This window comes from Carcharhinus amblyrhynchos, chromosome 17, assembly GCF_965287045.1.
Source record: "Carcharhinus amblyrhynchos chromosome 17, sCarAmb.v2.hapA, whole genome shotgun sequence".
In the NCBI taxonomy this organism is placed as follows: Eukaryota; Metazoa; Chordata; class Chondrichthyes; order Carcharhiniformes; family Carcharhinidae; genus Carcharhinus; species Carcharhinus amblyrhynchos.
Genome location: NC_137340.1, coordinates 10,911,960 through 10,925,928, shown reverse-complemented (window position 1 = coordinate 10,925,928; position 13,969 = coordinate 10,911,960). Strand labels below are relative to the sequence as shown.

The window sequence follows — 13,969 nt, the reverse complement described above, 5'->3', positions numbered from 1 at the left end:
CACTCAATGTCGAGCATTGACACCAAGTGCTTTCAGTTTCCCGCTTGTGGAATGTGAAAATATCATTCGTCATTTTTGACCTCATTAACCTTGTTCACTGAACATTGATCATCTGGCATTCATATTCAATCTGAATTTGTCAGGATTTTTATACCATTAGGAACCCTGCTGGTATGATTTTAAACCGAAGGGCATGCATTGGATGGAAAGATTTTAATCATGAACATTAATGGTCTTGAAAGTACAGTACTTAAGAAGATGAAGTCAGTGCACAGTTGAAAATATCAGTAACTTGTTAAATGGAGTTTTTATGCCAAAGGTTATTCTGTTATACTACACTTAGCCCACTTGCCAGGTTTTCAAAGAGTTAATTGTAATCAATCCACGCACCAATGGGAGATATCCAAAAAGCTGGCATGCACGCAAAAAATGTTCTTCTCTCCTTAAATAATAGTTACAATTGAAAGTTACTAACGCTTTGCAAAATGACAATGAATGTATCTACCCTTTTCACCTATTTATTTTAATACTGCAGTGTGTAGGCCATTAAATCATGGACGTTGGTGTATCATAAGTCCTATTATTTTCTCCATCCTCTATTTCATGTTTCTTGCCCTTCTTGCTCTCGCCTGCTTCATTCCCACTTGCAACCTTGAAGGTCTTTAGCTGTTTTCATACTACATTCCGAAAGCTCTTATTAAACCCTGCCACTTTGCTACATCCCAACTTCAAAATCTACTTCCTTCAGCAAATTTACTTCCTTCCTTTGGTCACCACCTTAATGTTATACTCTGTTCCCTTGAACACACTGGTTCTCTTGTGTGAAGTGCCCTGGGACATTTACTATAATGGATAAGTGAATGTCACTCGGCAGCCTGTCACCTTCCTCCAAAACATCAGTATCTCCATGACCAGTGCATCTCACTCTATGCCACTGCCCCCATCACCACCCCCCACCCCCCAAAGATTTGGGACACCACTGCAAGATTTGGCACACCCCACCAATATTGTTTCCCTCTCTGCTCATCAGCATTGCTGGTTTTAATGCCTAGGACATTACATGAGCACCCCCTTCCAGCCATCCTGTCTTGTCCGAGATAGCCTTCTGAGGCACAAGAATATGTGCCAACTTTAGCTCACAGCTTTACACCCTTAAGCACCACAAACTGCAAGCCCAGACATTGACAATGATGTGAGGTGAAAAGGAGTTTCATTTCTCAGCCTTACAGAGTGGACACTCTCTCCCAGCATTGCATCCAGGTCTTGTTTCACTCCACCCAGCTGCTGACGTGTTGTTACGCTAGTCAAACTCTTCTTGGTCAGATGTGGAGGCCTCCTCTAGCCAAGGCAGCAATGTTTCTCAGCAGTTACTCTGCCTATTGAGGGCAGCATGGTGGTTAGCACTGCTGCCTCACAGTGCCAGAGACCCGGGATTGATTCCCGGCTTAGGTCACTGTCTGTGCGGAGCTTGCACATTCTCCCGGTGTCTGCGTGGGTTACCTCCACATGCCCCGGTTTTGTCCCACATTCTGAAAGATGTGCTGGTTAGGTGCATTGACCCAAACAGGCACTGGGGTGTGATGACTAGGGAGATTTCACAGTAACTTCATTGCAGTGTTAAAGTAAGCCTTACTTGTGACTAATAAATAAACTTAAAAAAAAATTCAGGCTAAGGGTTTAAGGCTATATTTTCCCTACAGCATGGGAAATAGGAGCTGGGACTGTTTTGGAGAGTGCAATTCCTCCATGTCCATTCCCAAATATCCCCGTAATATCCCTTGGCAATACGAAAGGAACTGAGAGCCAGCATAAACTCTCAATGCTAGGACCAGTAAGTACTGGGACCTTATTATTGGAAAGTAGCTGGCTGTACAGAAACAAACGTGATGGGACTGTACTAAATCCACATTACCAACTCATGCCCAACCAGAGGCATTATTAGAAAATTGACCCCCACGTTATCATTGCCTTCAGTGACCTTGGTTGATCTTGTAACTTTACCACTACCCCCCCCCGCCACTCCACATTCCCCCAGTCCAGTATTGAGCAGCTGATGAACAGACCCAAGCATTTGACAAGACCACAGTTTACTTGAGTTGCCTTGGCTCCTCCAAATCTTTGACTCACACAGATGATTTTATTATCACATTTGTGCCAATTTTAGGGGCACTTATTAGGTGCCGAGCAGCTCAAAAATAGCAGCTGTTTCATTTTCTGACACTCACGTGAATGACCTAACAGCGAAAACTACCAGCCAGCAGAGGACACAGCCCATATTAATAGTGGTGACTTACTGCATCACTCCAAGTGTTGCTGCCGCTTCGTCCTCTGAAATGGAAAGGTAATGAATCAAAATCCCTATAATGCAGAAGGAGGCTATTCAGCCCAACAATCCCACCCAGGCTCTATCCCTGTAACCTGCTAATCCCCCTGATAGTAAGGGTTAATTTAGCATGGCCAACCTACCTAATATCTTTGGAATGTGGGAGGAAACCAGAGAAAACCTGGACGAAACCCATGCAGACACAGGGAGAATGTACAAACTCCACACAGTCACCCAAGGCCGGAATTGAACCAGGGTCTCTGTCGCTGTGAGGCAGCAGTGCTAACCACTGTGCCACCTGCCACCCATGTAGCTGTAAACAGCAGGTTGTCTGGCTAATGCTGGCTCACTTAATGCCAGAATGCTTTCCAATAGAAGAATGTGTTTATGGCTTTAAATATGGAACACTCACAACAGCACAGTCTGTGAGCAATCATTTATCACAATGATAGTGACCTGGAGATTTCCAATCCATAACTACCATCTGTCATAACAATATTCACGAGTATCAAAAGCTCAGGTATCTTAATAACCCTGAAGTCGTTATGCAAACAGCATGTTGTTTTTATTTGCATGTTATTCTGAACTGGTTTATCTCCAATATCTCTAATCCGTGCTGATTATACCTGTGAGTCTGTGGTTTGATTTATTATTGTCACATGTATTGAGACACAGTGAAAATTGTTTATTGCGTACTATTACAGACAAAACACGACGTTCGTGCAGTACAAAGGGGAGAAGGAAAGGGGAGGGTACGGAACAGAGCTAACCTGATCCACTTGATCAGTGTGGTCAGATTTTTGATCAGAGGTCAGGCATCTTTGTTACTTCTCGGCCTGGGTAATGGTTTTGCTCCTGGACTAATCGTGCAGGGAGTGAGTTCAAATCCCACTGTGGCAACCTATAAATCTGTACTCACTTCAAAACAATTCAGCAGTGCCCAAGAAGCAATTGGATCATTGACACAAAAACCAAACTGGTTTACCAGTGACCTTTAGGGTTTGATCTAACTCAGTCTGGCCGATGTGACTCAGTCCCACACCACTGCGGGTGTCTTGTAACACTCTTCTGAAGTGGCCTGGAAAACCGCACATTTCTATCAAAGCAGGGGAAGTAGCGATGGGCAATAAATGTTGGCCGAGCCCACATCCTGAGACTGAAAAATAAAAAATAATGGTGAAAGTTGTACGCAGGAACCGCATCGTCAAAATAAGAAGCAGATTGGATTTTGGTTAACTGTGTACGGATCTCCAACACGTTACTCGCAATTCCCTACTTTCACTGCTCGGTTGCTAAGCTGCTTGTCCACAGACCTCTTGCTCAACGGTTCCCTCACCTCCTGATTCAGCACTTACCTGGAGATGGGGAACGGCAGATATTGAGCATCAGCTGAAGAAGAGAACGATCGTTTTGCTTGGATTCTGCAGGGAGCTGAAGGGAGAAACAGACATGGGAGGTTGCTCCATTAAAATAGCCAAAAATTAGAGGAACAAGTAGGAAATGTGGCAATGGAAGAGCTGCAATGTAGGACAGAAAATGGTGCATTTTTATATTAGGGAAGGAGGCATGAAATAGGCAACAAAGACATATTATGTGAATGAAAACAGGGGAGCACGGTAGCACAGTGGTTAGCACTGCTGCTTCACAGCTCCAGGGGCCTGGGTTCGATTCCTGGCTTGGGTCACTGTCTGTGTGGAGTTTGCACATTCTCCTTGTGTCTGTGTGGGTTTTCTCCAGGTGCTCCGGTTTCCTCCCACAGTCCAAAGATGTGTGGGTTAGGTTGATTGGCCATGCTAAAATTGCCCCTTCGTGTCCTGAGATGCATAGGTTAGAGGGATTAGTGGGTAATATGTTGGGATATAGGGGTAGGGGCTGAGTGGGATTGTGGTCGGTGCAGACTCAATGGGCCAAATGGCCTCTTTCTGTACTGTAGGGATTCTAGGGTATTCTAAGTCAAAACAGAAAATGCTGGAGAAGCTCAGCAAGTCTGACAGCACCTATGGAGAGAGAATAGAGCCAATGTTTTGGACCTGGATGCCCGGAACTTGGCTCTATTCTCTCTCCAGCAGAGCTGTCGGACGTGCCGAGTTCCTCCAGAATTTCCTGTTTTTCTTTCGGATTCCACTATCGGCAGCGTTTTATCTTTATCATATAATGTGAATGTAAGTCGGAAAGAAAATAATACGATTGCCACCAAACAAGGATGGTTAAAAAAAACAAACCGGAAGTGACAGTAACAGAGGGAAATGATGGCTGTCAAACTATAAGACTACAAGAAATGGGAACAGGAGTAGGCCATTTGGCCCCTCGAGCGTGTCCTACCTCATTGTGATCAGTCGGATCAGGGCTGAGCCAGCATTCTTCATCTCCACTTTCCTGCCCTTTCCCCATAACCTTCCATTCCTTTACTGATCAAAAATCAATCTATCTCCACCTTAAAAATACAAAACGTCTCTGCCCCCACAGCTCTCTGTGGCAAAGCGTTCCAAAGACTCTCAACCCTCTGAGCGAAGAAATTCCTCCTCATGTCAGTCTTAAATTGGCCCCCCTTTATTCCGAGATTATGCCCTCTGCTCCTAGATTCTCCCATGAGGGGAAATATTCTCTCAGTATTTACCCTGTCAAACCCCTATGTTTTAATCAGATTACCCCTCATTCTTCTAAAATCCAATGAGTAGAGTTCCAACCTCTTTAATTTTTTGCTCATAAAACAATACTTCCTTCCCGGGGATAATCCCAGTGAACCTTGCCTAAACTGCCTCCAATGAAATAATGGGCAGGATCTCCAGCCTTGCCACAGCTGGGATTCTCTGCTTCTGTGAACGGAGATTTGGCTGAACGCCTAATTCTCTGTCCTCACTAGCAGCAGTGGTGGGCCGTTAACAGCCAGAGAATTCCAGCCAACATCTTTCCTCAAATAAGGGGACCAAAGTTACTCTCGGTACTCCAGATGTGGTCTCACCAGTATCTTACAGCAAGACTTCCATGTTCTTATACAGCAATCCTTATTGAAATAAGGGCCAACATTCCATTCACCTTCCTGATTCCCTGATGCACCTGATGGTACCCTTCTGCATTTTGTGCACAATCCCCCCCAAGTCCCTTTGTGGTGCAGCTTTCTGCAGTTTTTCTCCTTTTAAATAATGTTCTGTTCTTTTATTCTCCTTTCCAAAATTGATAATGTCCCATTTTCCCGCATTATACTCCATCTGCCAAATTTTTGCTCACTTACTTAACTACCTCATTGTAAACTGTTTGCATCCCTCTCACAACTTTCCTTTCCAACTATTCTGTGTCATCTGCAAACTTGGCTACAGTCCACTTGTTTCCTCCCTCCAAGTCATTCACATATATTGTAAACAGTTGCAGTCTCAGCATTCAGCAGTGGAACCCCACTGATTACAGGTCACCATCTTGAAAAAGTGTCCCTTATCCCCACCGCTGTGTCCTGTCCGCTAGCCAATTCTCTATCCGTGCCAATATACCAGCTCCAACACCACGGGCTCTTATCTGATCCAAGGTTCACATGGATTGGCTGAATGTCTTTCCTATTGGTGTCTATCTGCTCTTGCTGAAGAGAGGTATGGAAATCACAGAGGATTATAGAAACCTAAAGGAAAGAAAAAACTGAGCACAAAGCACAGGAATTAAGACAGAGCAAAGTCACGGAGGAGAATTAGTTTAAAAAAACATTTAAACACGAACAAATTAACACACTTCTGTAAGTGCCCACAGCAATTGAACAAGATCACAGATTGCTTCATGGGTTGGGTAGGTTAAAGTAGACATTTGGCGTTCTTCATACTGAGAAAGTAAACACATGACACAAATCAAACATATTAAGGAAAGATTGACACATAAATTATTTTCTGAATAACCATCAACTGCTGTGATTGTTTAACACTTGTAATTAGAACCTGTGAGTTGGACATTATTTCAGCCGTAAATGAAAAGATAGTTTTGGAAGTGGACGGCACAGTGGCACATTAGTTAGCACGGCTGCCTCACAGTGCCAAGAATCTGACTTCGGTTCCGACCTCGGGTCTGTGTGGAGTTTGCACATTCTCCCCAAGTCTGCATGGGTTTTCTCCGGGTGCTCCGGTTTCCTCCCACAGTTCAACAATGTGCAGATTAGGCTGATTGGCTATGGTAAATTGACCCTAGTGTCAGGGAGCTAGCTAGGATAAATATGTGGGGTTGCGGGAGTGGGGCCTGGGTGGATTGTAGTCAGTGCAGGCTCGATGGGTTGAGTGGCCTCCTTCTGTACTGTGGGGATTCTATGAAATCTGTACAAGAATCGCCAAGAACAAAATATATGTCATGACAAAGCTTGATGTTTGCTAGGTAAAGTCACACAATAAGGATGAGGTGTTGTTTCTGAGGTGTGATCTTGAAGAGAGGAATCATAATTGTGTTTTAATTTGTGGCATCAAGTTGACATACGTCTGACATTATAAAACATATCAAGGTGCAACATTATCAAACAGAGTTTTCTACCAAGCCACATAAGGAATTGACACAGATGATCAAAAGCTTGGAAAAAGAGGAAGTTTTTAAATAACATAAAGGAGAAAGCTAGAGAAGTAACAGGGACTTGGGGAGAGAGCTTTAACCTCTGGAGGGAAACCCCCTGACCTGTGCAATAATTCTCCCCATTTATATTTTAATTTGAAATAATGACCTGAAAGTTTCGAAGTCCTTGGGATATTTGACGGGTTCAGATGATCTAACAAGCAGCAAGAGCAAAGCTGAAAGCTTTAGAAATTCTCATTGATATCCTGAGGCAAGATTGTTGCTTTATAATCACTCCAAGCAGCTGCTATTCTTCGAGCAGTATGTCCCAGGGACTCCACTCGGTATGGCTCCATTCCACGGGCTGACTGTAAGCTGAAAATAAACCTGTCGTGTCCATCATCTGACCGAAAGTGTGATAACACTTGACATTGAGGTATTAATGATTCTTGCCAATTCACTTTAACAGTCTATATTTTCATTAAACATGGGGAACTGAAATGTGGATGTTTTAATATTAATGGCAACATGTTATCAATGTTTAATTAATCAGTTGTTATAACAAGTAAAAGACAAATATGTGGAAAGGCAGTCTGGCAGTTTAGCTGAAGAAGCCACATTTGGAATAAAGCCAAGTTGGCTGCAATCTTTATTATATGACTGGGATTATTAATTATAGGTGTAACAACTGTAGAAATTCAGCTAAATGGCACTTTCCCGTCACCAACGCTTTATTGTGAACCAAGGGAAGAGGCTACACCTGTAGCTCTCAATCAGGTAGTCTTCACCTCGCAACCTACAACCCCGCTCTGGGTAGGGTCACAGGCTTTACAATGGCTGTTTCCCATCGGGCAAGCTTTCACTCACTAAATACTCCACAAAGCCCACTGGTAGATCTATTGCTAATCCCCCATGGTATTTGTGGCTTTCATAACAGCAACAATTTGCATTCAAATAGGGCCTTTAATCTGATAGCATCCCGAGGTGGACTAGGGCAGCGTGGCAGCACAGAGGTTAGCAGTGCTGCCTCACAGTGGCAGGGCCAGAGTTCAATTCCCAGCTTGGATCTTGGGTCACTGTCTGTGCGATGCCTAGGAACGCTGGACAGCTTTAAACTTTAACTCTGCTGGATAGAAATATCAGACTCTCTTATCACTTAAACAAATAAAAATTCCTAAAAATAGGCTGTCCAACTTCCTGGTAGAAGAACCACACAAGGGATCAGCATCTTTGTGGCCAAAGATTTGAGATTATTTCTGGATCGAAGTTTTGTTTGCGGAGTAAGGAGAGTGAACACTGTAGACATGCTGTTTGTGATAAAGAGGAACAAATGAAATTCCAGAGTATTGGGACTCTTGGGAAAAGCAGCTGAGGCATTTTGAAGGGTAGCACAGTGGTTAGCACTGTTGCCTCATAGCACCAGGGACCCAGGTTCGATCCCCGGTTGGGTCACTGTCTGTGCAGAGTCTGCACATTCTCCCCATGTCTGCGTGGGTTTCCTCCCACAGTCTGAAAGACGTGCTGGTTAGGTGCATTGGCCGCGCTAAGTTCTCCCTCAGGCATCGGAGTGTGGCGACTAGGGGATTTTCACAGTAACTTCAGCGCAGCGTTAATGTAAGCCTACTTGTGACAATAATAAATAGCTTTAACTTTCAAGTGCAAATCAAACTCTTCCTTTGTCTATTCTTTTTAAGGTCCAATTAAAAAGTGAGGAATCCAAAACGTTTGCAATGAAGATCCTGAAAAAGCGTCACATAGTGGATACCCGGCAACAGGAGCACATACGATCGGAAAAGCAGATCATGCAGGAGGCTCACTCGGACTTCATTGTGAGGTAAACTTCCATCAGATAACCTCTTGGGACATAAAAGAAACACTGGGACACTGAGACAGAAGCAAAGAGTCTGATATAAAACTGGTTTGCTTTGTATTGGGTCACCCCCTGTCTCTGCCCCTGGCATAACAGGTATTTCTAATACATTCTAGCCTACATTCCCCTTGATTATTGTCTCTCCTATTTCTGTCTCTGATAGAATGTTGCCTATTCTCACGACAATCTTTCCTATTTTCTCTCTGACGTGGTCTAATCTATTTTATTCTATCCTAATTCATTACTAAGATTGGTTATAATGTAGAACTTGCCACCACATTAGACAATCAAGGCAAATGGCTGAGATAGATTTAAGCTGAAACTGGAAAAGTACAAATGGAAGAAATGAATAGAAGGACCTACTGATAGGACCAGAGGGAAAAAGACGGAAGGAGGCTTGTCAGGAGGAGCAGGATAGGCTACTCTGAGCGAGTTGACTGTTTTTGTGCTGTAAATTCTTTGTAAAACTATGATGGCCAGATATATATTTATCTTCATTTACTCATTTGGTTCCATCAAATACTTATTCTTAAATTTACTGCAATCAGGTGGCACGGTGGTTAGCTCTGCTGTGACTACGGTCAGACACCTCACACTGGGGAGGTGATTGTCGAAGAACATAAGAAGAACATAACATAAGAAATAGGAGCAGGAGTAGGCCATCTAGCCCCTTGTGCCTGCCCCGCCATTCAATAAGATCATGGCTGATCTGAAGTGGCTCAGTTCCACTTTCCCGCTTTCTCCCCATAACCCTTAATCCCCTTGCCTACCAAAAACCTATCGACCCGCGTCTTAAATATATTTAGCGAGATAGCCTCCACCACATCAACGGGTGGTGTTATCACTAGACTATTAATCCAGAAACTCAGCTAATGATCTGGAGATCCGGGTTCAAATTCAGCCACGGCAGGTGGTGGAATTTGAATTCAATAAAAAATATCTGGAATTAAGAATGTACTGATGACCATGAAATCATTGCTGATTGTCAGAAAAATCCGTCTGGTTCACTAATGTCCTTCAGGGAAGGAAATCTGCCGTCCTTACCTGGCCTGGCCTATATATGAATCCAGGTGTGGTTGACTCTCAGCTGCTCTCGGGCAACTAGGGATGGGCAATAAATGATGGCCAGCTAGTGATGCGCATGTCCCACGAATGAATAAAAGAAAACTCTGAAAATAAGTGTAGGATGCCACCCGATACAACGCCTGTGGATGCCTCATCAAATCCCCCTCGATGCTTATCACACTGTCAGCCAACTGGTCTCACTGGAATTTTGGCTTTCACTCAAGGGTTTTCAAACTCCACTCTCGAAGAACACACTTTGGAACCTTCTCCCAGACAACGCTTTTTCTTAGATGCCTTCACCAAAGATCCACATCCAGTCTCTCCTTACAGTATTCCTCTGCTCTGAATTGCCACATCTTTTCAAGCTTCCACACGTTCATTCAGCCACACCAACAGAAGACCACTACTTCACAGGCTGTATTAAGGTGTCATCAACCTTAGACTTCACCTTGGATCTCTTGCTTCTTGCGAGCCGACATCTCCAGGTCTGTACCTTGCAGCCCTGCCTTTAAACTGGGAGCCTCTTTTTGCTCCTAACTTTAACTGTCTTTGACTCCACAGTTTCCTTGGGACTTTCCTCTTCCCATTCCCTAGTTTCTGGTACTTTCTATCCTTTAGCTTGGGATTAGTTTTCTGTCCCTGTGCATGATCTGGCCTGTTCTAGCAGTTTATGTGGAATTCTCCTGACTCTGGGTTGCCTGGTTCCAAACTGACACTCAACTGTTTCTGCTTTTCGCTGTGAATTTCTGGTTGCTAAGCAACAGCTTAGTTTTCTTTAAACCCCAGTGATTGCTTTTACATCATAAAATCTTCATTGCAATGCAGGCAAAACTTGAAGTGAAACTAAATCTACAGACTTGCAGGTACCTTTCTTAACGATGAGCCAAACTGAAGTTTTAACCCTTTCTTAGCACACAATTATAACTTAGTTACTTAAACTTACTATTCCTAATACACAGAATAGGAATATGGATTACTTAAACTATCCTTATTTCCCAGCGCTAATCCAAAAAGAGAAAACTGTTATGCTTTTCTCTTCATGTGAAATTACTGACTAATTTGCAACAATCGTAATTCATTTGATATCGCACTTCAGAATGGGGTGTATCATAGAATCCCTACAGTGTAGAAGAGGACCATTCGGCCCATCGAGGCTGCACTGACCCACAATCCCACCCAGATCCTATCCCCCCAACCCCTCGCATTTACTCTGCTAATCTCATTAACCAACACCTATTTGGGACCCTAAGGGGCAATTAAGCTTGGCCATTAAACTAATCTGCACGTCTTTCAGACTGTGGGTGGAAACCGGCCCACCCGAAGGAAACCCGCAAAGAGAAAGTGCAAACTCCATGCAGGCAATCGTCAGAGGCCGGAATCGAACCTGGGTTCCTGGTGCTGTTAGGCAGCAGTGCTAACCACTGTGTCACTGTGCCGCACGCGCTTTGCTGGATATTCCAAACTCAACTGAATGTTGCCATTCAATCTCCCCAGTTGCACAGCTAAACAAACGGAGCACTAATCCTTCCTGATAACGCATTTGAAGCAACGAGGAAAGATAATTCAAAAGCCAAACACGTCTCGTTTTTTTCTCTTGGGACCTTTATAGACTTTACAGGAGAAATCAAGGCTTGATGTTCAGCGAGACCTGTGTATGTTGATATCACATCAGAAATTCCAACCAGATCCCTCTTCCCAACCAAGTGAAACATTAGTCCTGATACCGGAAGCTGGAGACTGAAAGTAACTCATCCCAGCACCATCAGCTGACAGATCGTTCGCTGTGTATGTCGCTTATCATTTTTTATTACGCAGTTTCACGCCAAGCACATTTCATTAACAGATTCTAAAGATTCACACTGCAGCAGTTCCAAGATAAATTTCCAGCGAGCTCGCCCAGAATAACAGCTCCAGTTCTGCTTTAACCTATGATTGATGGGAGTTAGCATGTGGTTGCAGACCTGTTGCTAGAGCACGAACCAGTTGTTGCAGTAGGAGATTCCTCAGCACCAGAAATCAAACAGCATCATTGTTACAATGATCAGCCAAACAACACAGACTTAAGGAAATTGTCCTGCTGCCTGGGCTGCAAGGATTTTATTGAAACATTCTGCAGGGTGAAACAATTATCAATTAATAAATTGGAATTACTGTGCAGGCGGCACGATGGCACAGTGGTCAGCATTGCTGCCTCACAGCGCCAGGGACTCCTGCTTGGGTCACTGTCTGTGTGGGGTCTGCACCTTCTCCCAGTGTCTGTGTGGGTTTCCTCCAGGTGCTTCAGTTTCCTCCCACAGTCTGAAAGACTCGCGGGTTAGGTGCATTGGCCATTCTAAACTCTCCCTCAGTGTACCCGAACAGGAGCCAGAGTGTGGCAACTAGGGGATTTTCACATTGCAGTGTTAATGTAAACCTACTTTTGACACTAATAAATAAACTTTAAACATTGTATGAATGAAAATTATTCTCAGATGTATGTCATGTCTTTTGGCTTGCCGTAGAACCCTGCTGTAGTATGGAATCATAGAATCCTACAGTGCAGAAGGCCATTCAGCCAATGGAGTCTGTACCGACCACAATCCCAAATAGGTCCTATCCCTATAACCACATACACTTACCCTAGCTAGTCTCCCTGACAGCAAGGGGCATGGCCAATCCACCTAACCCGCACATTTTTAGAGTGTGGGAGGAAACCAGAGCGCCCGGAGGAAACCCATGCAGACACGGGGTGAACATGCAGACTCCACACAGACAGTGACCCAAGGCCTGTAATCAAACCTGGGTCCCTGGCGCTGTGAGGCAGCAGTGCTAACCACTGTGCCACCCAGTGCTCCAGTTAAGTAATATGTGAAAGAAAGTATTCTTGTGAGGGTTGGCCCCGTTTTTATGTGTGTGTGAGGCCAACGTAATGAGATAGAGCGCAGGAAACGGAGGCGCAGCAGACTTAAGAGTGAACAGATACCACAAGTTCCTTTCCTTTTCACCAAAGTGCTCCTGAGTGTCATGTTTCCAAATGCACAACAGAACTGGTGATAAGAGTAAACCACTTGAAAGTATAAGTTTAAGCAGAAAAGTCAGAAGGAGAAAGGAAATTTTTCACATGGTTTGCTGCATTGCTGTCTATACGGACAACTAGTGGGTTAGAGTGGTTGTGAGTAAAAGGTACTCTTAATCAGGGCACACTTTGTTCCTCTCCTGAGGAAAGACAATCTTCCTCTGCCTTCCCAACTCCGCCCCACTTCCCTGTGATCCTTTTGTGGTTTGGGACGGTCTGGGGCCCAAAATACACATAGAGTTCTACTGATGTCGGCAGTGCGAGGACTACAGTAAAATTGGATTTCCTCCCGTTCACGATTTTTGTGTGAAGGTGCAGGACTTGGAAATCACTAAAAAAAACACATCTTCTTGGAGGGGTCATCACCACCAGGGTAAGTGACATTTGAACTATGACCTTGTGAACTTGCTGCTGGGAGTAGGTGAGTCCCAGCAAGAGCGTATTACAGGGACCTGGACAAACGGGACACTTTAACAACCAGGTGTGAATGACCTGACCCTTGTGAACCAATCAGTTGGAAAGCTGAGCTTCAACATTTTGGTTAAATAAAGCTTGCTGAAAGGTAAGAGGCGACTTTTCAGTTTCTGCAAATCACCAGCAAATGGATAACTGAATGCCTTTGTGCTAAAGAAACCTCACCATTAATATTGAGCCCAGTCTCTGGCCTGTTGTCTGCCTAATATCAGTTTACATGCTGGTCGGACAGGTTGATTAAACTCACCCTTATAAATCACATGATTTCCATGTGTAGGCTTGTCAACCCTCCTAGATTACCCTGAAGGATTTAGAAATTAAAGATTTTAATTTGATCTGATTCATTATTGTCACATGCATCAACATACAGTGAAAAGTATTGCCTATTGCATGCTATGCAGACAAAGCATACTATTCATAGGGAAGGGAATGTGAGAGTGCAGAATGTAGTGTTACAGCTCGAGTGTAGAGAAAGATCAACTTAAATCAAGGTAAGTCCATTCAAAAGTCTGATGGCAGGAGGGAGGAAGCTGTTCTAGAGTTGATTGGTACGTGACCTCAGACTTTTGTATCTTTTTCCCAATGGGAGAAGGTAGAAGAGAGAATGTCCGGAGTACATGAGGTCTTTAATTATGCTGCCTGCTTTGCCAAGACAGCGGGAAGCGTAGAC

The 13,969-nt window shown here is 44.0% G+C and overlaps 1 protein-coding gene across 5 annotated transcripts in view; it reads left to right on the top strand.

The window, feature by feature from the left end:
• prkg1b (protein kinase cGMP-dependent 1b) overlaps window positions 1-13,969 on the top strand; it is a 724,128-nt gene that overhangs the window by 683,050 nt on the left and 27,109 nt on the right. For all 5 annotated transcript variants that reach the window (XM_080205473.1, XM_080205469.1, XM_080205468.1 and 2 more), the window contains exon 11: window positions 8,530-8,669. In XM_080205473.1, coding sequence (XP_080061599.1) covers window positions 8,530-8,669 — 140 coding nt within the window. The remainder of the gene's footprint in view (window positions 1-8,529; window positions 8,670-13,969) is intronic.